Genomic DNA, 25,830 nt, shown 5'->3' on the forward strand with positions numbered 1-25,830 from the left:
TAGGAACTTGCTAAATTGCTGAGGCTGGCTTTGAAATCACAATCCTTCTGCCTCAGCTTCCTGAGTCACTGGGATTATAGGTATGTGCCACTGCACCTGCCCTGCTAGGAACACTTTTTACTTATTTGTTTATACTAGCTTTATAGTGTCAACAAATAAATTACAAGGAAAAATAAAGGAGAGGTAATTTACAGATTAAAAGAAATCAAAAGACTATATTAAGCTTTTGAGGGGTGTTCTTCCTGGCATGTTTTAGAATCAAATAAACTAGGAGCCAACATGGGTCATTTTTTTGATATAAATAGGACCTCCTTATTATATTCCTAGCTGGATGAAAATATATTTAAAAAAATGAGAGAACTTTCTGGAGTGAAGATAATGTTCTCTATCTTGATAAAGACTTCAGTTAGACAAATGCATGCATTTGTCAAAAACTTATCAAATGGTACACTTAAAAGTTGCATTTTCATTGTATATAAATGTTATGTTTTCTTGCAAAGTACCACAAAGAAATACTGAACTGCACTCAATGATATGCATGATTAAAATATTCAGGGGTAAAATGTACTTTTGTCTGCAACATATCTTGAAACATAAGAAATTAAGATGGACTAATGAATGCATTGAGATAGAAAGAAATAGGACAAAACAAATGCAGCAAATGTTACCTCCAGCATTATTAGAAAGGCACCATGAATATCTCCTTTCTTTTCCAATAAATAAGCAGTGACTTCATGGAGTTGATACTTTTGAGTAATCTAGGAAAAAAGAAAAGATACATATTTTTATTCAAAAATCTTATTTGTGAAGTGGAAAGATCTATTAAAGATGGGGAAAAATCCACTATAATATATAAGACATGCAAACCTTGGTATATGCTGTTTTGCAAATATTTGCAAATATTTGATTTTTGTGTCTTATAACGGTCCATTGGCTGTTTTAATTGGACCAAGTATATTCATTTTTTCACATTTATTTTAAAAAATTATTACACACATGCATAGTCACAGGAGAAAAACATATACATATAAATAATAATAATATAAACTAGAAATTCATCAAGTTTAATTCTAAACAAAATATTCAGAATGAAATGACTGTAAAAATACTATACACTAACTTATGGAATCCCCATAAAAATAAACTGAGAATATCTAATCAGCGAAAAAAGAAAGAAGTAGGGCTGGGGTTATGGCTCAGTAGAAGAGCACTTGCCTGGCACATGTGAGGCACTGGGTTTGATAAGTAAAATAAAAGTATTGTGCCCATCTAAACAACTAAAACAACAACAACAAAATAAGCTAAGAAGATAAAAGAAAAATAAAAGAAAATGCCAGAAACCAAAAAATAGAGAGGTTTAACAAACTCAGACTTAGCTTCTTTAAAAAGAGTAATAGGAAAAAAAAAAATCTTCCTAGAAGAAAAAGGCAAGAATAACAAATTAACAGGTTAACAGATTAAAGAAGAAAAACATCTGAACATCTCAATAAATGTAAAAAAGCATTAGGTAAATATGCAGCACCCATTAATGACCCCCCCCCCAAAAAAAAAAGACAAAATACCTGTTCCCAAACTGGAAACAGAACTTTCTTAATAAAGGTTATCTATCAAAATCCTATAATGGAAAATGCATTTTTTAAAGCTGCATTTGATGTAAAGTATTAGATATAATCCCTTTTAAATTAGGACAAGGGTAAAAGATATACTATCACTGCTTCTACTTAACAATATCATTGAGCTCCTAGATATTTGATAAGAGAAAGAAAAAAGTGTAAGACAGGAATGAGAATAACAAAACTGCCATTCCTCTTAAATAATATTATTGTTATAAAATATCTAGAAACTATTTAAACTAAAAAAATTCAGCCTGACTGCTACGTGTAATATAAGGCACAAAATTAGTCACATTGTAATACTATAGTAGCAAACAATAAAAAATGTCATTTAAAAAAATTTCCTTGTACCATGTTAACCAAAGCTATAAAGCATCTAGGAATAATTTAACAAGACATATGTATAAGAACCTTATGTAAAAGTTATGAAACCTCACCAAAAGGTAAAAGAGGCATTTTAAAAAGACAACTACATGGCTTAAATGTAAAAAATTAATACTATAGAGATGTTAATTCTCTAAATTAATCTATAAATTCAGTATATTTTTAAATCAAAATTCCAGAAGGATATTTTTTAAAAAGGAACTTGATAAGGTGATAGTTACTTTGATGTGGAATAGTAAGAGACCAAAATAGCCAAAGTATTTTAAAGAAAAAAAGAATAGGAGGCAAAAATCCTTTTCCAAATAATAAGCCTTATTATAAAGTTATATAAACTAAAATATGTTGGTATAGGTACATGGAATGACAAAGGACCAAAGGAACAGAAGAAAACTCAGAGATTCATGCACATTTGACAGTTTGCTATATAGCAGTATGGCTTTGGAAATCAACGAGGAAAGGTTCATAAAATGCCACATGAACCATTAGCCATCATGTGGGGAGAAGAAGAGAGAAACCTCTCTCTTGATCAGCCTACAAAAATATATTTCAGATGGATTTAAAGCCTAAAATGTAAGAATCTAAATTATAAAACTTAAATAAGATAAATTCTTAGTGCCATTGAAATAGGAATGGAAATAAGATACATACACACAAATGTAAACCTTAAAGGAGATGGTTAAATTAAAATGGAAGTCACTAAAAACAAGTTAAAAGATGTGCTACAACAAATTAGAAGAAGATATCTCCAACACATAAAATTATCAAATCCGTGATCCAGAAATTAGAAAGAACCTCTAGAACTGAATAAGAGTAAAAAACTCAATAGAAAAATAAATAAATAAGATGACTTAAGAATCATAAATATATTGCAAGATATCCAATATCATAAATAATCAATAATCTCCATCACTCTGGCAAAAATTAAGAAGTCTATAAGTATTAGGAATGTTCACGGATGTGAGAAAATAGCAAATGTCAAACAGTGCTGATAAGAACAGAAACAGGAAATCAGCTGGGCAATATCAGTAGAATTAAGCCATCTATTATCTAAACAATCCCCTTTCCATGAATAGTACTTTGAAAAATCTCACATGGGTACAAGAAGACATGTAAAGGATGTGCACTGTGGCTCTGTTCATACTAGTAAAAAAAATGAAAAAAGTCCTAAATACCTATCAACAGAGAAATAAACTGGTATATTCACTTCAAAGATATGACCATTAAGATAAATGAAGTACATCTGCATGTATATAAATGAGTTAATTTTTAAAAAGTGAAAAAAAATTGCAATAGGATTTGCACTATGGATGACACTGTTAGTATAAATTTTAAAAACATATAAAACTGTACCATGTATTTTATAGGCATATACATATATAGGGGAAAGATGAAAATCATGGACTGAAAGGATAAACACCACCTTTAGGCTGGTGATGACCTCAGAAGAGAAGAGGGAAAGGGACAAAAGGTGCTTCCTTTTTAAAAAAAAAATGTTTTATTAGTGTTTTATAGTTTATACATAATAATGGGGCCATTTTGATATATTTATAAATGCATATAACAGGGCTTGCTCCATTCTAACTAAGGTGAAATGAAATCCCCATGTAGTTTTCTTTTTTCCTCATTCCCTCCCCTCTTCCCTGTCCCTTCTTCCCTTCCACTGCTATACTGGTCTTCCCTCTATTTATTCAATGTTTTTCTTAATTGGTCCTTTATAGACATACACAAAAGTAGAATTCACTATGGTATATTCATATATGTACATAGCAAATTTTTTCAATTTCATTCTACAGTTCCTCCCTTTTACTATTGTTCTACCCTCCCCCTAAATCCCTTTCCTCTACTGTATTTTTGTGGGATCTGCTCCCCCTCATACACACACTTTTCCCATTACATTACGCTAGCTTTGCATCTCCCTGATTTCTAAGGATATTAATCATTTTTTCATATATTTGTTGGCCATTCGTATTTCTTCTTTTGAGAAATATCTATTTAAATCTTTTGCATATTTATTGAGAGAGTTATTAGTTTTTTTGGTGTAAAGTTTTTTGAGTTCTTTCTATTCTGGTTATTAATTCCCTGTGGGAAGACTAGCTGACAAAGATTTTTTTATAAGACTCCTAAAGCTTAAGAAATAAAACCAAGAATCAATAAGTGGGATGGCATTAAATTAAAAAGCTTCTGTACAGCAAAGGGAAAAAGAATGTGAAGAGAGAGCCTACAGAATGAGAGAAAATCTTTGCCAGCTACCCTTTGCTTTATTTTTAGAATAAACAAGACAACAAAGATATGAAGCCAGCCTGACAAAATGTTAAAAAAATATAAAATTGAGTTAGTGGATATATACATATTTGATATTTTGCACATTTCTAAATATTTGAAACATTTTATAAATATTTTTTAAAAGTATGTGGGCAGTTCAGGAGATAATGCAGAAAATACAAGTTTCTGTTGATAGCAAGAGAAAAGAGATGCTAGCTGGGCATGCTGGCACACTTCTGTAATCTCAGTGGCTGGGGAGGCTGAGGCAGGAGAAGCTCAAGTTCAAAGCCAGCCTAGCAACTTAGTGAGGCCCTAAGCAACTCAGCGAGACCCTGTCTCTAAATAAAATACCCAAAAGGGTAGGAATGTGGCTCAGTGGTTAAATGCCCCTAGGTTCAATTCCCAGTACCCTGCCCCACAAAAAAAAAAAAAAAGAAGGAAGGAACAGAGGGAGGGAGGGAGGAAGAAAGAGAGAGAGGCTATTTTGTAATAACTTTCAAATGGGGAACACCTCTAATGTTGTATTATTGCACTGATATGTGTGTGGGTACAAATGCACGTGCACGCACGCACACACACACACACACACACACTCTCATTTGGAAACAGTAGAAAATATGGGAAGTCAATCAAGACAATGAAGAGTTAAAGTTAAAGTTAAAGCTACTGGATTGCTATTTAGCCTACTCAGTTTTATGGTTCAACATGACTGTCTCATCATCACTATCTGAATACAACAGCTTGGTCTTTTCCTTTCAATATTTAGTACTGAGTCCTTTTTATAGGCTTATTGTGTTAGCCAGCATTTCTATAAAGTCAGATTCAAAACAGGGATGAACACACGTTGTTTCTGATTTTAACAGAATGAACAGGAAAGCAGTTCATCACAATTATTGCATGCAAGGGGTTAGACTATCCAGGTTCAACCTCAGGCACTACCACTTACTAGCTCTCAGCTTCTATAATAACTTCATATTTGAGTTTCCCTTTGCTCCCCTAGAAAATAGAAAAGTTGACTCCTGTCTGTTGTATGCTATTGGCGTGTACAAAACTTACCTGAATAGTTTCTTCTAGGCGGTAGCACTCAAGGACTTGCAGTGTCTCTATGACTTGGTTTGGATTGAACTGACACAAAAGCTCAATAAACTGCTCTGTAATACAGGGAGATATTTGTAGCAATTCTTGATTTACATGAATACCTTCCCTGAAAACAAAAGGCAAGAAGAGTACTAAATTTAGCATTATTTAATTGCACTTTATAATTAAAGGATACAGGCAAAAAGTGTTTTAAGTTGAAACCAAGACTTCCTTCTGGTCAGGTAAAAATGTGGATTCAAAGTCTCAATGTAACTAGCATTATCTGGATAAACTATACAGTACATTAGAGACATGCTAAATAGAAATATTTCTCAGTTTATACTGAATAATTAAGGAAAAGAAATTCAGTTTTAAGTCATACCAAAAGTTATACTTTGATCTAAAAGAAAGAGACTCCAGTCAGTCTAAACAATTTGACCCATGAGTAACTTAAGTCTCACCAACTGTTATTACTATCTTTCTCTCACACTACCAATCCCACCATGTTGTATTACTTCTTTATTTTCTCTAAGGCAACAAATTCTATGAGGGCAGGCATCTTGTAGCTTCTCACTTACGAATTTTCAAAGTCAACCAGTGCCTAGCATATAGTAAGGGCTAATGTTCTTGTTTACTGTTAAAAGTGAGGTATAATAGGTATACCATATTTATAGGCTAATTTGCCTTGTATTCCAACTATTCACAAAGCACACTATTCATAAGGCTAACCCCAAAGCTTTGGTAGTAGTAGTTTTACCATGCCAGGCACTCAACTCCTGGTGGCCAAAAAGAACTATTCAGGAAATTAGCTTCTGCTCATTGGATATCTAAGAATTTTCTTTCTAGCTTCAAAAGAAGTCAGTTCTGGGGATAGGGTTGTGGCTCAGCGGTAGAGTGCTCGCCATGCACATGCGAGGCCTGGGTTCGATCCTCAGTACCAAATAAAAATAAATAAATAAATAAAATAAGGGTACTATGTCCAACTACAACTACATATATATATATATATATATATATATATATATATGTATATGTATGTATATATGTATATATGTTATATATGTCAGTTCCTTCTTACAGTTCTATCTTCTCTTCAGAATTCCTAAACCAAAGCTCCATATGTAAAGAAATGGAATAGGGTTAATAAGAAAAAAATGAATGCAAGGGAAACAAGACTTCTGAAAAAAAGACAGTTGTTGTCTAAAGCAGTAGTTTCCAGCTTTTCTCATATCATGACATATAGAAAATGTTGACATTGTACGGCTCATACAAGTGAAACAGGATTACTCATAGGGTACTCCCAGGGGACCCTCTGTCTTGGGAGCTGAGGTTTCAGTCTCTAAACACACTTGCAATCGTCACAATGTGGGAATCTCTGCATTCCAGAGAAAAGGATCTGGATTTGATAAGTGTTCTATAAATGATGGTAAGCAGCACTCTTCTTATTACTAATAAGAGGCTTGAGTTACAGAAAGAGGGATTATATTCAGACATAGGGAATCTTTCCTAACTTATTAGCTCAGTGATAGTCAGTCTTGATCAGAAGTCAGAGATGAACTTTCGGCTGCTTGAGGTTTTTCAATTCTTGCTGAGGGGGTGGTGGACAGCAGACTATGCCCTGCTCTGAGTTATTCCATGTTGTTTAGAACAGTACCTTTCAGGCTGTGCCCTGCCCTACATTACTCCATTTTATAAAGCAGCAGTTTGCCCTGAGTTACTTCATTTTGACTACAAGTGCTAAGGCAGAACGACTTGGTAACTCATCTAGGCAAATACACAGAATAACCTCAGCTGCATAGCACAAGTACAACTGATAAATAAATTAACTGTGCTACTAAAAATTACCAAACGGACACAGATGCATAATTGTATCAACTCCACATCAGGGAAACCAGGCCTATAAGTCCAATCACTGGACACACCATACCACCAAATGATGCTGAGATAGATAAGAATTTTGGGATACAGAGAAAGATACTGAGTCTCAAAAGAGAAGCACCCATGAACCACTGCAATGCAAAAACAATCAACTCCTTAGCAACCAAGCTCATATTTGGCTCGTGTCCTTGCCCACAAAAGTAACATGATGAGAGGGTAATGTGAAAGTGTAGGGGAAACTGTCACAAAATTGTGTAACTGCACCCTAAGTCCACCTCTAGTTCAGCTTCTAGCTACTGTCCCTCTATCAATATTAACATCCCAGACCAAGGGATTGCAGCTTGTCACAGTTGAAATGGACTGCTTTCTCCCTGAATGTATTCCTTGCTTTACCACCAAGACTTCTCAATTTCAAAATAGCTCATATTATCCCTTGAATGTGTCTCTGCTTTCAAATAAATCTGTGCCTCTAACTGGCATGTCCTTAAATGATTTTTTTTTTTTTTTTGGTACTAGGGATTGAACCCAGTGGCACTTAACCACTGAGCCACAACCCCAAACTCCTTTCTGTTTTTTATTTAGAGACAGTTGTCTCGCTGAGTTGCTTAGGACCTCGATAAGTTGCTGAGACAGGCTTTGAACTTGCCATCCCCCAGCTTTAGGCTCCTGACTGCTGGGATTACAGGCATGCACCACTGTGCCCAGCTCTTAAATTTATTTCTGCAGTGTCTGTCAAGAACTCCACTTGTCCTGAGTTGAGGTCCCTGCCCCCCATCACGGTGGAACTCCCCAGATCACTTCTGGTGCAACCCCCTCATTTGAAATACATAAAAGGAGAGACACCTAAGAGAGTGGTATAGCATCACACACCAACTTGTCATCAGACCATTTGGTGAATCACATCCTGAGAGTGACAGGTCAGGAACTTCTGACTCTGTCCTAGTAGCTTTAGCTCAGCTCCATAGCCATGCTTGATGTGGCCCACTTTGAAACTGCCTGCTGCCAGGGCACTCACCTTGAACAAATTCTGAACTCTGGACAGTTCCTCACCTGGAACAAGTTCTGTGGCTGGAACCCGGAATCATATCTGACCATGTAAAGATGACTGTTTGCATTTGTGTCTGCTCTCTGCCTTTGCTCCTAGTAGGGCTTCTTGAAACCCTGTGCTTGCTTAACTTTTTCAGTTTTTCTGTAACCTATATATTTTTGTGTAAAGTGTGATGTGACTTGAATGTTGTAGATATTGATAATTAAGATTGGAATGAAATAAATGAACTTTTGAATGCCCTGCTCACAGCTACCAAGGGAACCATGAAAATTCAGTGAATTAAAGCCAATAAAATTGATGTAGCCTGTGAATTTATTGTTATTCTATAAATTCTGACATTGTGGAAAGACACAAACTTATCTGGTCTACTTTAATGGCATAGATTGCTCATGATATGGGCAAATTCAGTATTTCCAAAGTTGACTATAAATTCCAAAGATCAAGTTTTCAGTTGAAAAAAAAATTTGTTGTTGTTGTATCTCAACAACTGCCTTTCATATAGAATTTTTTTTTAAGTGACTGACTATTCTCTACCTTTTTGGGTGGTGGTGGTGGTACGGGAGATTGAACCCATCAATATTCTACCATTGAGCTACATTCTCATCCCCTTTTTCTTTTTTCTTTTGAGACAGGGTCTCACCAAATTGGTGAGGCTCATCTTGAACTTGAGATCTTCTGAGCTGCTGGGATTACAGGTATGCATCACTGCACCCAGCAGTGCCTAGCTATTCTCTCTATATATCACCACCTAAATTCTTACCATATAACTTGAAAAGTATCTGTTTAAGTGCTTGTGTCCCCAACTATACTATCAGCTCCATAAAAGCAATGACCATGCTGCATTCATTATTATTTCCTCAGCATTAGCACAGCATTCCCCAGCATCTTGGCATAAAACAGTGCTCAGAAAATGCATGTAAATGTAACTAAACTGACAGGAAATAGTGCACTGGACTGCCTTCCAAACAGAGGGAAACAACAGAGGGGTGAGAATTACAGGGACTAAGGCTACTAGCTCCACAGACAGCTAGGAACAAATTCTATTAGAAAATTCTAGATGAAGAAATTTTCTAAAAGACACACATGATAAATCCAGTTCTTTATGATGTGGGACTGTGATGTTGTTGCGTAATAAGAAATACATACTTGGTCTCTGTCCTTGGTTTTGAGCACACAGAAGTTGAAATCTTTGGGAACTCCAAAGTAGTAAGTATCTTTTTTTTTTTATGCTAATGAGATGATTGGTGGCTACAGACTCCAGGATAGCCTCTGGATAGGGGTCTAGTTGCCAGGGGAACAAACCATGTGGTCAGAGGTTGGAACTTTCAGTTCCACTACCCATCCATCTCTGGGGAGACAGGAGTTCAAAGTTGCATGTATCAACAATGGCCAATGAGTTAATCAATCATGCCTACATAATAAAGCATCCATAAGAACCCAAAAGGGAGGGGTTTGGAGTGCTTCCAGACTGCTGAGTATGTGGAGATTCTTATAGTAGTGAGAGGTCCTGGAAACTCTTGCATCTTCCCACATGCCCTGCCCTGTGCATCTCTTCCACCTCCCTTTGCTTTTCTATCCTTTGTAATATTCTTCCTAATAAACTGCACATGTTAAGTAAGGTGTCTTCCTGAGTTCTGTGAGTCCTCCTAGTAAATTAATCAAGTAAGGGGTCATGGGAATCCCAATTTATAGCCAGTCAGTCAGAAGCACAGGTAACAATCTAGGGCTTGTGATCAGCATCTGAAGTGGGAGCAGTTTCGTGAACTGAGTCCTTAACCCCAGGAATATGACACTAACCACAGCAGACAATGGAAAATTGAGTTAAACTGAAGTTGGTGTCCAACTGCTTGCTTTATATGTGAAGGAACCTCCCCAATATGTTTTTATGACAAAGCAATTTGTTTTTTTCTTATATCTTCTTGGAGTAACATGTTTGTGTACCAAAATGCTATTAGGCAGAAGAAAACAGGAATGTTAACCAATGTGTCTCCACATTTGGGTAAGCCAGTATACTTTCCAGATGTTTGTGCCAAACTGGTGGTGTTATTAGTATTTTATCTATATCAGATTTCTGTTAATATGTCTTATAAATGCAAGACTATGGAGCAGATTAAGATTAGACATAAGCACCTGCTGATGAATCACAGTACTTAATTCTTCTCAGAACATTTATTGACAAAACCATTTATAAAAGCAGAAGATGTGGATATGCATCAAACCAAGCAAATAATTCTAATGAATAGATTTTGATGCATTCACTTATGAGGGAAATAATGTGGCTGATGGGAAATGATTAGGCAATATCAACATAATCAAAACTTCAATAAATAAGCTGTAGTATTAATAAATTTACATTATTTCTGCCTACTGCTTATAAATCCTGCACATAAACATGATCTGTTGTATTCACTTGCCAAAGCTATTTCTATTAGTCTTCTATTAGCTACCATTTATGCTACATACATACTACTAACATCAGTGGCTGTCAAGATTATGACTTTTAGACCTAAACCTCATCTACTATTTGGGGAATCTATTTTAACAATTTCATTGGCTATAAAGGTAAACTTACATGTATATAAAAACATATACATGCTTTCTTTTGTCAGTTTTAAAATAAAACACATATGCCTTGTGACACATGTGCACCTGAGCATACACAACCCCCATGTACTCTGAAATTCACGTTTAAGAATATATTCTGTTATCCAGGATATGAAAATCATTTTAAATTATAACCTTGAACATCAGACCATTTCTAGGGAAGGATAAAAATATAAGTATTTTACAACTTAAATTAATATGATTCTAAAACTAAAATTCTGACTTCCTAACATTTGACATGGAAAATAAATGTGCTGGGGTGAAAAGGGCTTGATTAGTGCCCCCTCCTGTCTAAAAACTACACACATGCAGGCCAGCCCAAGCTCTTCTTCCATATCACTAGGGAGGGAAATTTCTCTCTCTGTACTTGTTTAGACAATTTAGGCCACTTTAGCTTAGCCTAAATCCTATCTGCTTCAACACCCTACTCATTCCCATACATCCAGTCCTTGAGGTGTGGCATACAAAGGACCACTCAGTCCCTTTTAGATTAAGAACTTAACTATATCACTCACAATACATGAAAATAAAGAAAACTATTTTTTCTGTAGCTTTCATTCAAATCAAGTTGCTTCACAAGGTCTGTAGGCTGAGCTTTCAGCTTCTCAAGCACATTTCATATTAAAATTGCCATAATGTAATCCTGTGCCAGCTGAATAAAACATACAAGTGTGCCGATCTGCCTGAAAAATACTTAAAAAGTGATTCTTACAGAAGGCAAAGACAACACGTAGAAAATTTATATGAAACATAAAAAAAATAATGCCTATAACCTGCTAAGCAATTGTCTTAGATGGAAATCTATACTCTGAAAATAAGAAATCCAATGGCATCCTTTGGTCTCTTACTGTCCATGATGACCCTTCATCTTGTGAACAGTTGCCAGAAGTCCCTCAGATAAGAGCAGCTACAATCCCTTATAAACTTTTATGAGGCACAGACGGAAGCAGACAAGCACATGATTCCATCTGATAGCAAAGATTCTGCCACACCAAACTAATGCAACAGTAGATCTAAGAGAGTTGACTTTAAGGGATTTTGGTCATTTCTCATTTCCTGGTTTGACTAATCAAGTGGCAAAATGTACTTCTTCAAAAGTTAATAAAATTTTTGTTATTCCTCTGACATTCATGAAAAAGAAAGTATTGTTTTAATTATTCTCCTGAACAGGCAGGAAGAACAGACTTCATAAGCTAAGAAATATAAAAGCTTGATGATTTTAGACAACCATTTATTTTCATAAATATATCAGGTAGAGAGAGTATTTGGATCATTCCAATGCTATATAGATTTCAATTAAAAACCCACAGTGGTGCTGGTTGTATAACTTGGGGTTCAATCTCCAAAACCAGAAACACCCATAGGGTAACTAAAATTTTTCCAAAGTACTATAATAAGTAATGATAATAATAATTTCTGTAGTCATTTTCATCATGTATATTTTTCCTAATGTAAAGTTCTCCTTACCACAAAAATCTGCCAGTCATCACATTCACAAGGGTTGTCTGGCCCAAGTTGAGAAAGACTGGAAATATATAGGCAGTGGCATCTTTAACATAATACCTAAACTGGTATACTTCCAGGGTTAGGTGAGAAATTTGATGCCAATCTCTCCCTCAGGTCAAAGTTGGAAATGAAAGACACACATAAGAGGCAATTCTGTGACCCTATCTTTAAACCAAACAAATTCCAGAAGTGGTTTTGGAACTGATGCTAGGGCAGACTACTATACATTATTATGATGACCACATAAAACTGCACATACAACAAAGACTTTTGGTTTCTGGTCTGGCATGTAAATAGTCATTCCATGCTCACATGAAGAATGTTGAAGTGAAAAATCAACAACACTTCTTAGCTCCATCCAAGAATTAGGGCAAGGGCAAACTGTTGTCCCCCAAACTAGAAAAAGACAGAGAGGTTGGTACAGAAAATCACATCTTATTGGAGCATAAGTGTGGGAGCAGATACTGTGGCTTCTGGAGTCAGAATGGGGTAGGAAAATTTAAAACTGTCATTGACAAATTGATGAAGGTTCATCATAGACAAATTTGAAAGTTAAAAATTCCAGGGGGTTCAGTCTTTGGAGGGTTCCCATACTTCTGGAGTTTAGCCCCCTTCCCCCTGAGAACCACCGTGTTCTTACTGTAAAGATCAGAGAAAAAAATATCTCCTGTTTCTACCTGGGGAAGGGGGAAAGTAGACATTTTAAAACATGCCCACAGCATTTTGTTCTTCTCAAAAACACATGATAAATTCTGTTTTCCCCCAAATCCATAAACTGAAGTATAACTCTCAGTATCTCAAAATGTGACATCATTTGGAAATTGTCTTCGCAGTTGTAATTAACAGGGTAAGTTAGGATAAGGTCACACTGGGGCAGGGTTGGTCCTTAATCCAATATGACAATGTCCTTATAAGAAGAGAAAATGACACAGACACACGCAGGGGGAATTCTGGTTTAGATGAAGGCCAAGATCAGTGTGGTGCTTCTCAGAGTCTAGGGGTGCCAGATTGCAGCAATCCACCAGAAGCTGGGGGAGAGGCACAGAACAGAACTTCCTTGCAGCCTTGGGTAGGAAACAATCCTGCCAACAACTTGATCTCATACTTGCAGCATCCAGAACTGAGAAACCATAAGTTTCTGTTGTTTAAGTCATCCAGTTTGAGGTACTTTGTTAAGGCAGCCTGAGCAAACTAATACACCTGCCCTCGGGGAAAAGTATTTTATCAGAGTCTGAGTGGGGTTTCATCAGAGTCTAATTAACCTGGGGAAGCAAAATAGGCAACTAGAGTCCCTGTCTCATTTCAGTAGGTGGGGTAAAGGGTGTAACATATGCTTAATGGTAATAGGAAGGAAAGGAAAGAAGAAAGATTTAAAACATGACAGTTTTCCAAAAATTAATGACAGACAACAAACCACAGATCCAAGAAACTCAAAGAACACCAAGCAGAATAAATATATATAAAAAAAAATCCACCCCCAGGCATATCACATTTGAACTGCAGAAAAAGAAAATCTTAGCAGAGGCTGGTCACAGGGAAGGAGGTACATGGAATACCTTACCTACCTTACTTGTAGAGGAGCAAGGATGAAAATTACAACAGACTTCTCTTCAAAAATCATGCAAACAAGAGGTGAGTAGAATGAAATATTTCAAGTATTTAAAGAAAAGAAACAATACCCCATCACCCTAGAATTTTGCATCCAGCAAAACTATCTCTCAAAAGTGAAGAAAAAATGCTTGCTCAGACAAAGAAAAATTGGAAGGAATGTGCTGCTGTTAGACCTGCCTTGCAAGAAATGTGCCTTGCAAGAAATGTGCCTTACAAGAAGGAAAGTGATATAGAGCAGAACCTTGAATCTACATAAAGAAATGAAGAGGATTAGAGAAGGCATAGTGAACATTAAAAAAATCTTTCATTTTTCTTATTATTAACTGACCTACTAGATAATGGTTTGTTTGAAAGAATAGCAATAATGCATCCAGTGATTGTACATGGAAAAGTGAAATGAATGACAGTTATAAGGGATGGCAGGGAAGAATTAAGAAGACTCTATTATAAGATATTTGTACTACCCATGAAATGCTACAGTAGTATTTGTAATTGAACTTGGATGAATTATAATGTGTACTTCTAACAAAGAACAAGCACTAAAAAGGTTAAAAAAAAGTGTAAGCTTTTATGTTGAGATTAAAAAATGGATTCATAGAAAATGTCCAACTGAAACCAAAGAAGGCAGATAATGAGTAAAAGAAAAAGAGAGACAAAACACACTAGCAATGAATAGAAAAGAGTAACATACATAACAGTATGTATGACACAGGATACCTTAAAACATGTCCTTTGCATTGCAAAATAGGGTAATATATTTGGAAATACTATTTAAGTAAAAATAAAGCAAATATTTTGAAATTTTAATATATAGCACTTACATGCCAGTTTTCATTGTATCAGAAATTTGAAAAGCAAAGAACCCTTCCAAAGTACCAACAACTACTCTCATTTTTATTATTAACTCAAACTAATTTATGGGGGAAAAGAACAAAGTGATCATTAAGCTATCCATGTTTCTACATATTCTCTTTCTATTATTCAATCACACAAACAGTATGTGGCATACTATTAAATGTTACATATTTTTCCAATGTAAATTTATTTTTAAATTCACATTGCTATGTTTGCCAACTTGGTATTCAATTAAGTTTACATATTAGGGGCCATCTTTCCATAACTCCCCTTTTAAAAATAACTTTTTCTATTATAAATGTTAATATAGATATTTTAGTATTACTTTTTAATTTCAAAGTATTTCCTTAAAACATATTTTCCAAAATGGAATCACTGGATCAAAGCACATAGCTTTATAACTTTTAAAAAATAGGTAAATTGCTCTCAAGAAAACAAAATGGACAGAGGGAGGAACATGTATTCAGAGGAGGAATGACAATATGTATCCTAAGAGCAAGTAGTTCAGAACTGCTGAGGAACAAAGGAGAAAAGGATGGAAGACAATGAAGCTGGACCAGCAGGCCTGAACCAATCAAGAAGGGCCTGTGCAGTTCCTTAGCCCATTTATTGATTGGGTTATTTGTTTTTTTGGTGTTAAGTTTTTGCAAATCAAAACTACTCTAATATTTATATATCCTGGAGACTAGTGCTCTATCTGAGGTATATGTGGTAAAGATTTTTTCCCATTCTGTAGGCTCTCTCATTACGTTATTGATTGTTTCCTTTGCCAAGAATAAGTTTTTTTAGTTTGAATCCATTCCATTTATTGGTTCTTATTTTATTTCTTGTGCTTTAGGAGCCTTATTAAGGAAGTCAGGTCCTAAACCAACATGATGAAGGTTTGGGCCTACTTTTTCTTCTATTAGGCACAAGGTCTCTGTTCTAGTGTCTAAGTCTTTGATACACTTTTGTATTGATTTTTGTACAGGATGACAGAGGTTTAATTTCATTTTACTACCCGTGGATTTCCAGTTTTCCCAGCACCATTTGTTAAACCGGCTATCTTTTCTCCAGTATATGTTTTTGGTGTCTTTGTCTAGCATGAGATAACCATATTTATGTGGGTTAGTCTCTGTGTCTTCTATTTTGTATCATTAGTCTACACAGTCATGTAGACCAATGATACAAAATAGAAGGTACCAATACCATGCCATTTTTGTTACTATTACTCTAATACTATAGTTTAAAGTCTGGTATTGTGATGCCTCTTGCTTCACTCTTCTTGCTGTAGATAGCTTTGGCTATTCTGGGTCTCTTATTTATAGAAGAAAAAAATACAATTTAATCAACAAACATATGAAGAAGTGTTCACCATCTGTAGCAATTAGAGAAATGCAAAACAAAACTACTCTAAAATTTCATCTCACTCTAGTCAGCATGGCAATTATCAAGACTACAAGCAATAATAAGTATTGGTGAGAATGTGGGGAAAAAGGTACACTCATACATTGCTGGTAGGACTGCAAACTGGTGCAACTACTGTGGAAAGCAGTATGGAGATTCCTCAGAAAACTTGGAATGGAAACTTCATTTGACCCAGCTATCCTACTCCTTAGTTTATACCCAAAGGACTTAAATCAGCATACTACAGTGATACAGCCACATCAATGTTTATAGCAGCTCAATTCACAGTAGCTAACTATAGACCAACCTAGATTCCCTTAAACAAACGAATGGATAAAGAAAATGTGGTACATATACACAATGGGATATTATTCAGCCTTAAAGAAGAATGAAATTATGGCATTTGAAGGCAAATGGGTAAGACTAGAGAGTATCATGCTAAGTGAAATAAACTAATCCCAAAAAACTGAAAGCCTAATGTTTTCTCTGATAAGCAGATGCTAATCCATAGTAGGGTGGGGAGTAGGGAAGAACGAAGGAACTTTGGTTTGTGTAGAGGGTAGTGAGGGGAGAGGTGGGGGTTTGGGGATGGAAGGATGGTAGAATGAGACAAGACATTATTACCCTATATACATGTATGATTACACTACTGGAGTGACTCTGCACCATGTACAGCCAGAGGAAGAAGTTGTGTTCCATTTGTGTACAATATGTCAAAATGCATTCTATTGTCATGTATATCTAATTAGAATAAAAAAAAGGAAGGGCCTGTACAACAAGAGTTTGGATCTCACTTTGGGTAATAGGAAATGAAAGAACTGTGAGAAGGGAGGGGGACATTATCATTATTTGTTTGTTGAAAACGGAAACAGCAGCATTAGTAAGGCTGGATGGGAAACCAGCTACAAAAACCAGGAGAGATGCTGAGTGCTTGAAACTGGACACTGTGGGTATAGACAAGAGGAGGATTCACATGTGAGAGATACAGAAAAGACAGTTTATAGATTTTGAGGAGTGGCTCTATGTGGTGTGGCTGAGAAGGCTAAGTAGCAATGAGTCAAGAAAGTGAAAATATGATCATCACTTTTGGCACTGAAGACACTGATCATCACTCGCTCAAGACACACTAGAATTGCCAGCTTACTCCTCCATTAGAATGTCAATGCTCTAAAGGCAGAGCCTTTATTCACCTTTTTATCTCCCATGCCAGCCATAGTACTTAGTATGCTGTGGTTATTCCCAAATTAAATAAAATAGATGGGTAGATGACACCATTTACTAAGACATAAAATAAAGGAGAGGAGACAGGTTTGGGTTAGGAAAACTGATTACGAACATGAATCTCACAATAAATAACTACTAAATAAAGGAATCAAGAAATAAATGCATATACACAAGGTGGAACGAGGAGGGAGAATTAGATGATGTTAGGTAGAATTTCAGCTTCTAATAAAATACTAACAAAAATCTGATACCTACAAGGAAAACTGAGCAAGCTGACAATCACCTTGGCCACTGAAGGCACTCATTGAAGAAGGAATGTGTTTTAATATGTTAATGTTCATGAACATTTATAATGTTACAATCTTTCATCTTAATTTCGAAATGTTATTTAACACAGAGGGGTGATATCTTAAAAATGTTCCTTCCATTCAAAAAGATCCACAGTAATACTGACAGATTAAACTAAATTCCAGTGTATAACCATTTCCATAATCTATATTTTGCTTTTTGGCAAAGTTACTCATTTTCTTAGCAAAGTTCAATGTTTATTTTATTTTGATTAAAGACTTAAAAATACAATGTGACATTTTATGTGTTTTTTTTCCCCTTCAAAAAAATAGTAATACATATCTCAGAGGCCTCTAGGACTTTGTTAACAAAGGCTAAACTGACATTACCAGGAATATCACACTGATAATATTTTGAATATAAATATATTTGCAAGTTCTCTTTATTCCTATACAGCTCAAGGCCTCACAAAACACATCAGCATCCTTTTGTATTATCCTTTAGGCATGCCCACTGCACAACAGGCCTGCATCTGGATGTGAGAATATCCAAACTGTAAGAATTGGTGGCCAGCGGGAGCAAGGGAGTGGGGGGTGGAGTAGGCCTCTGTTCAGCAGCTGTCCAAAGGACAGAACTGGAAGAGGATGCAAATCCTTTCTCCCAAGCTGTTGGCCTCAATTCAAGCAAGTAATTTGTTTCTGGAGGATTAACCACATCTCCCTGCAAAACTATTTAATCTTTCCATGTACAGATGCCACCAATACTTCAAGTCATTCTGGTGATGAAATTATTATATAACAAAGATAACTTAAAGAAATTGGATAAAGAAACAAATATATACATATGAATTTAACTGGATGATTTGTTACTTTAAAAATGTTGTTAACAAAATGAAAAACTACTCCCTCAAAAATAACTTGATATAAATGTTAAATCAAATATGCACAAACTGTATATACAGGAATGAGATCTTATTCACTCAAGCTTTGGGGGCAAGAACAACAAAAAAGCAACATTCTGATATGACATGTTCTTATAAGTGGTTAATTAGATGATGTTAGGTAGAATTTGAACTTCTAATAAAATACTAAAATGTCTGACATCGACAAGGAAAACTGACCAAGCTGACAATCATCTTGGCCACTGAAGGCACTCATTGAAGAAGGAATGTGTTTTAATATATTAATGTTCATGAACATTTATAATGTTACAATCTTTCATCTTAATTTTGAAATGTTATTTAACACAGAGGGTTGATATCTTAAAAATGTTCCTTCCATTCAAAAAGATCAAAATAACTCAAAATAACTTTTCTTTCATTTTCCCTACTTTCCAGAATGCTAGTATAGACGTTTCATGGGGGAAAAAACCTGGAGCTTTAAAAAAAAAAAAAATCTATTGCTTAAGAAAAGAAAAGAAAGAAAGAAAGGCAGGCAAAAATAGTGTAAAGTTGGCTGCCTTCGAAAGCTGTGAGGCTGGGCCAAATACCTATTTTTTAATGTTCTTTTGTTCCTACATCTTTTCTCATACCTCCTTAGTTTTCCCAGTGCCTGACAAGACTTTAATCCTTTAGGTTAGTCAACAAATACAGTGTTGGGTCCCAGAAAATGATACCCCCAAACTGGGTGCTTTGACATGCTGAGAGGCCCTATAACCTACCTCAGATCCCAGGTTCCTCCCATGTTCTGTGTCTCCCCTTCTATTGCATTTCCCCCTTTTCTGCCTAAAGTCCAGCCCACCAAGGAGAAACAATCTCCTCTTGCTTCCTGACTCTTCATTAACTGAAGTCACATTTTGGGAAGGGACGGAAGTCTGTCAACACACCTAAATGGACCTCTAGAGAAACTGTCCTCCACTTTGGTCCCATAGGTAATCCTTGACATACTACTGTCCACTCTGTGGGCCAAACAGATTTTGTTCCAGGCCTCTGTCTATTCTCCAAACCCACCAAGTACCCCTAAAAATCATTTTACTATTCCCCTAAAAATGTTCCTCATTCTGTCCTTTCCCTATAGAAAAAAAAAGCATATATTTTTCTAAATAACGTTGAGTCTTTGTCAGAGAATAGCTCTGAAAACAAGAAAGCAAAAACAACTTCTTTCTTTACTTCCTCTGAACTCAACCTTCTTTATTTCTCTCCCTTAATCCAGAATTCAATATATTATTAGTATTATATATTTACACTATAGGTAAACAGGCTTTAATAGGTTAGGTTGAGATACAATTATTTACTGGGTTTTTTACACTTGATCTTAGCCAAAAGGCCGAGAAGCGATATTTACTGGGTTTTTTGTTTGTTTGTTTTTTGGTGCTGGGCTTTGAACCCAGGGTCTCTCTCATACATGTTTGGGAAGCACTTTACCACTGAGCTATATCCCCAGCCTTAAAATACTTTTAACCTAAAAATTATAGAAAGGCCAAACATCAAATTGAAAAAACAAACTTAAAGCATAATCTGAATTGATGTTTGACTCCTGTATTAGACACAAAGTAAGAGGATAAAGTCTGATGAATTCAGGAACCAGGGCTTTCAAAGCAGAATGAGGTCTTTGACATCTGGAGGTGGATTAACAGAACATGAACTCTTTTTTAAAGTGTAGCTAAAGTATCAATCTGGTTAATTCAAGGCTCTTTACTTCTGTTAGGCAAAAAGCAATGCTAGAGATTTGGCTGCTGTCAGAGTGAAGTCATTCTAGGTCACCCTGCTTTTTATGGGGAGGGAAGCAGAGGGCTCTGGGTGTACTGCTTCTTTCCCAGGAATGTCAGAGAAGGCTGCTGCAGCTGAACTGATATCACAGGAGAGGATTCATGTGACAACTTAATTTGGAGTAACTATCCAGGTTTAGGGTTACTTTGGGGATATAAAATATATTTGCTTCTTAAGTATAAGAATTTTGTGGTTTGCTAGTGAACAAAACAACTTTCGCAGTATTCTTAAAGGGTCTCATCTAATTAGAATCTTTTAAATCTAGGTATAGGTAATAACCAAGAAAGTCTTTCCATTGAACACCTCTATCCTTCTGTTATTTGTCATTTTTATTACTGAGAAGCTTAAGCAGCAATCATGACACCACAAGCAAATGACTATAATGATATTTACATTACCTAATATTGATAATTTTTTTCTAAAAAAATGATATCTGGTCACCACCATGACTATACTTCCTTGCATTTGAGAAAATGCCAAGTTCAAAGTTGAGCTTCCTTTGTTCTTCCAGCATGAGTCTCTTTAGGCAGGATGGTTGGGGAAAAGACTTGGTTAAAATAAATTATCCTAGAGAAGAGCTTAACACTGGACAAAGCATGGGTAAGGGACAGATGGAATTTGGCCATGGGAACAGAGGGGGCCAGGACCTGGAGAAAGAGCAGGGAAATACTCTTCCTGGATGCTGGGTGCTTCTCTCCTCTTCTATCAGTTCAGTCTCCGACTTTTCTCTGGTCTCCCCTACTCAGTTCTCCGCCATTCTCTTTCCAACTCTCTCCCTTCCCTTCTACCCCCAACCCCAATTCTACAATATCTCCATCAGCTAATCCTAGAAGTAGACAGGGGCCCAAACTCATTCTGAGAGCAATACAAATAATGAACAGAAATTAAAATAAAAAATGTCTTAGCCTCAGTAATAATCTGAGAACTTGAAATCCAAACAGATACTTTGAAAAGGTCTTGAACTGGGGTAGAATGACATATGCAGTCAGACTGCTTTTTACCTACACATTTGCTTGACTCTAAATTTAAATGCAGCACAGCTTGCTCAAGATGTAAATGACTAAACTTTCCAAAAATTATCCTGATCAACAGAATTACTGGTATTTTGATATTTAAAAGTAGCACAGAATACTGAAATAACTAAAATTGATATTATAATTGCTAAAGTAAGTAAATAAGGAGTGTATATTATAATGAAACCTAAGATTTTTATGTCTAATATGAAAATAACATCTTCAGATATTACACTTAAGATTAGGAAAGTTTGCCGGGGGCAGTGGTGCATGCCTAAGATCCCAAAGGTTTGGGAGACAGAGGCAGGAGAATCGTGAATTCAAAGCCATCCTCAACAAAAGTAAGGTGCCAAGCAATTCAGTGAGACCCTGTTTCTAAATAAAATACAAAATAGGAATAGGGATGTGGATCAGTGGTTGAGTGCCCCTGAGTTCAATCCCTTGTACTCAAAAAAAAAGATTAAGAAAGTTAGTGTTCAACTTTAAGTGTGCATTAAAATATCCCCACCCTCAATCATTCTGTGGTGTTTTTGAAATTTCAAAAGCCTCTCTGGTTATGCTAATACATATTTATACTAACTTAGAGGATGTTACACATTATTACATCGAACTCCCAATGTACTCCACTTAGTCACAGTAAAAATTTAAGATCCCACATGCAAAGCTCTTTGCCTACTAATTTCATCATCTCCTAGGATTTGTTTTTATTTGGTAAGTTCTACAGTAACAGGTGAAAAACACATTTAAACTTTCTTTCCCTACCATTAGGAAGTTATTCAGCACTAAACATATCAAGTGAGAGTTTAAAAGTAATAGATTTAGAGGTGGGCTTGGAACTATATATTTTTAAAAGTAAAGCTATTCATTTACCACACAGAATAAGGAACAGGCAGGAGTGAAGCTAAGGTTGAAAAGGGAATTATATGATCATCAAATTCTTCCTGAAGCATCTCCTCAAAAATGGATTCATTGTTTTCATTTACATTGATGAGAACTTATTACACATGCTCACCTTCAAGTGGAAAGAGAATATAACTGGCGATACCTATTTTGAGACCATGAACAAATTAATCTATGTAATAGTTACTCTGATATTAAAAATCATGAGCTAATTATACTATTTAGATACTTTGCATATTATCTTAACTTCAGTTTATTTGCTTTTATTTCTCATCTACATATTATGAAAAGCTAAAGTTTATTAACATACCTGGGGTCAAGAAGACTCCTCAAAAATTTGAAAAGTAAAACCTGGTTCTGAAGAGAAAAACAATAAAAAAATATAATTAAGTACTAAAATGAATTTTCCAAATTATGAACTACTCTAGACAGCCTCTTAAAAATACATATATATGCTTAACATTCTGTTAAGCCTCTATACATATCTTCCCATTTCATTAAGCCTCTATGAGGTTCTAAGAAATTCTAAAGAATCATCTGGAGGTCCTTTATGTCCTTCCAACAGTTCTAATCATTGTCACACATTCAATTTTGAGTGCAAAAGAGATACAACTTGTTATCTCAAAAAAAAAAAAAAAAGATTCCTACTAAGAAAAACTCCTGAGCTGTTCCCAGAATGAGGCCCTCCAAATGGCAGGTGTTTGCATTGCTCTGCTCCTGGCACTGATAGGTTTCAAATGGCCTTACCTGTATTCCTTGTGTCAACAGCCTGCTGGGAAATAGTTTATTTAGGTAGGGTGGGAGTTTGAGGCCCAAATTAACAAACACCATCAAGACAAATTCACTGTTGATATAATAGTCATTCATACAATACATGTTCATTGTTGATACATTAGATATAGCAATCAAATTGCAATGTGTCTGCAATCAATATGCCATAAAATCTGGGTTCTGCTTCTGACACTCATTAGCTATATGACTTTGTGTTAGCATTCAATTTCCTTATGAGGAAGCAGAGAGCAGAGAGACAACAATATCTTCTCTGCCTTCTGCACAGGGTAGTAGTGAGAATTAAATGAGATAAATCATCTTATACCACATGTTTCTAAGTTTTGGGGAACCTAAATAAAAATTATACATGCTTAGTTTTTCATCTTTTTTTTTAATGACACACTCAACCTTCATCTGTAAGAAGGAGGAGACTTCCAAAGTGAAAATAATTAATGTCATATAGAATATAATTTTAAAAATATATTTCAGTCTTGGGGCTGGGGTCATGGCTCAGTGGTAGAGCGCTCGCCTTGCAAGTGCAAGGCTCTGGGTTTGATCCTTAGCACCACATAAAAATAAATAAATAAATAAAGTTAGCGTGTACAACTACAAAAAAGGTAAATATTTAATTTATTAATTATATAATTTATATATTATTTATATATTTATTTATTTATTTCAGTCTTTAAGAAGATTGACACACCAGGTACAATGTGTAATCCCAGCTACTTGGGAGGCTGAGGCACAAAGATCACCAGTTTGATGCCAGTCTGGGTAACTTAGGGAGACCCTGTCTCAAAATAATTTTTTTTTAAAAAGTGCTGGGGATATAGCTCAATGGTAGAGTGCTTGTCTAGTATGTTTAAGGCCCGGGATTTGATCATCATTCTGCAAAAAATAAAAAATTTTTAAAAAACCCAAACCTGACACATATATACTTACTAGTCTTTATCAGTCTTTGATTTCCTATCTTTTCTCCATCACTTTGCTTTATTTTACATGACTTTCCTCCTGGTTATAAATAACTTAACATTCTTACTTATTTTATTTTCAAGAATTCTGAAAACTATTAGACAGAGGCACATTGCTTCTCATCAGAAGTAAAGGTACTTTATAAGTTCTGTGTAGAATCAATAAAACTCTAGAATAAAATTTCTTTAAAAGAATACTCAGCAAATGGGCCATGGTCAAATAGACATTTTTTTTTCTTATCCATTACACTTCAGCTTTTATATATTTATGTAATGAATGACATTATATTTGATTATTAGGCCTCTCCATTTCTTAATATCCTTATAGACAGAATACAGGAAAAAGAAATCCTGAAACTGATAATATTACATTTTAAAGGGCAATGATGACAGTACCATCAAAACAAGTAAGATTTACCAGATTTTTAAAGGGTAGAGAAGCTCTGGGGATTGGGAATGGTGTGAGCAGAAGTATCTGTCTTCCCAGCCCCCAAAAGACTGGTTATAATGTGTTGTTATGGTTTGGATGTGAGGTGTTCCCCAAAAGCTCACGTGTAAGACAATACAAGAAGGTTCAGAGGAGAAATGATTGGGTTGTAAGAATCTTAACCCAATCAGTGATTTAATCCTCTGATAGGGATTAACTGAGTGGTAACTGAAGTGGTAGGGTGTGGCTGGAGAAGGTGGGTATTAAGGTGTGGGTTTGGTGTATATATTTGTATTTGGAGTAGAGTCTCTGCTTCTGCTTCACCGTGATGTGAGCTGCTTCCCTCTGCCACACTCTCCCACCATGATGTCAGACTCACCACAAACCCTGTGGAATGGAGCCGGCTTCTATGGACTAAGACCTCTGAAACTGTGAGCCCTCAAATAAACTCTTCTTCCTTTATACTTGTTCTGGTCATATCCTTTAGTCATGGCAGCAAAAAAAACTGACTAAAACACCTGTCCCTCTATGTACTTTCTCAATATCCTGGGCAGTACGCTATCATCATTCCAGTCAAAAGAATCTGTAATTGCTTTTCAGTTTATTTTCTTCCTTGGAAGCAGTGATTGTATTTATATAAATTAAATGTTTTTGGACAAACAGAATAAATATTTGTGGAATTAACAGATATGTCTTTGCCTGGAGTTAAAAATGGGCATAATGCTGGACAATCAAGCCTTATATCTGGGAATTGTTTTTAAATTGTCTCAATATATTCAATTAATTTCAAAGTGCTATACATTTTACTTCATCTGGAATCTGTCCTCTTCACTACTAATGACTTTGTCCTGGTCCTCACATCTTTTGCCTAGACCTTTTGCTTTTTAATTGTTCTCTCTGTTCCATTTGCTCTCCTTGCCACTCCACTCTCCACACTGCAAGCCAGAGTTAATTTTCTACAAAATGGATCTAATGATGCCATCCTTTGCCTAAACACATAGAAAGTAAGTATAAATTTCTTAGTATTACATATGATATCAGGCCCAAAGCTAGATTTTCAGCCTCTGTAATTTTAACTTATCTCTTCCAACGTGTCTCTAGCCCACCGTTGCCCTCCACGTATCACACCTCACACAGATCTGACATACTCTGAACACACAGGCTGCTTTATTCCTTTAAGTCTTCGCATGCCCAGATCACTTTATCAAAGCCATTTCCCATTCTGTTTGGAAAACTATTATCGATTATTCGAGACCCAATTCAGATAGTTTTGGGAATCCTTGTCTGACTTTCTCATAGTCCATC

General features: G+C 35.6%; 1 protein-coding gene across 1 annotated transcript in view; it reads right to left on the minus strand.

Moving 5' to 3' along the window:
- Vps8 (VPS8 subunit of CORVET complex) overlaps window positions 1–25,830 on the minus strand; it is a 252,174-nt gene that overhangs the window by 90,779 nt on the left and 135,565 nt on the right. The window contains exons 35-37 of the mRNA XM_046462585.2: window positions 22,667–22,713; window positions 5,316–5,463; window positions 669–758 (exon numbers count right to left, since the gene is read on the minus strand). Of these exons, the coding sequence (XP_046318541.1) occupies window positions 669–758; window positions 5,316–5,463; window positions 22,667–22,713 (285 nt within the window). The remainder of the gene's footprint in view (window positions 1–668; window positions 759–5,315; window positions 5,464–22,666; window positions 22,714–25,830) is intronic.

This window comes from Marmota monax, unplaced genomic scaffold (genome assembly GCF_021218885.2).
Source record: "Marmota monax isolate L192 unplaced genomic scaffold, Marmota_monax_Labrador192_F-V1.1 WCK01_AAM20220418_F8-fsc00100, whole genome shotgun sequence".
NCBI lineage: Eukaryota > Metazoa > Chordata > Mammalia > Rodentia > Sciuridae > Marmota > Marmota monax.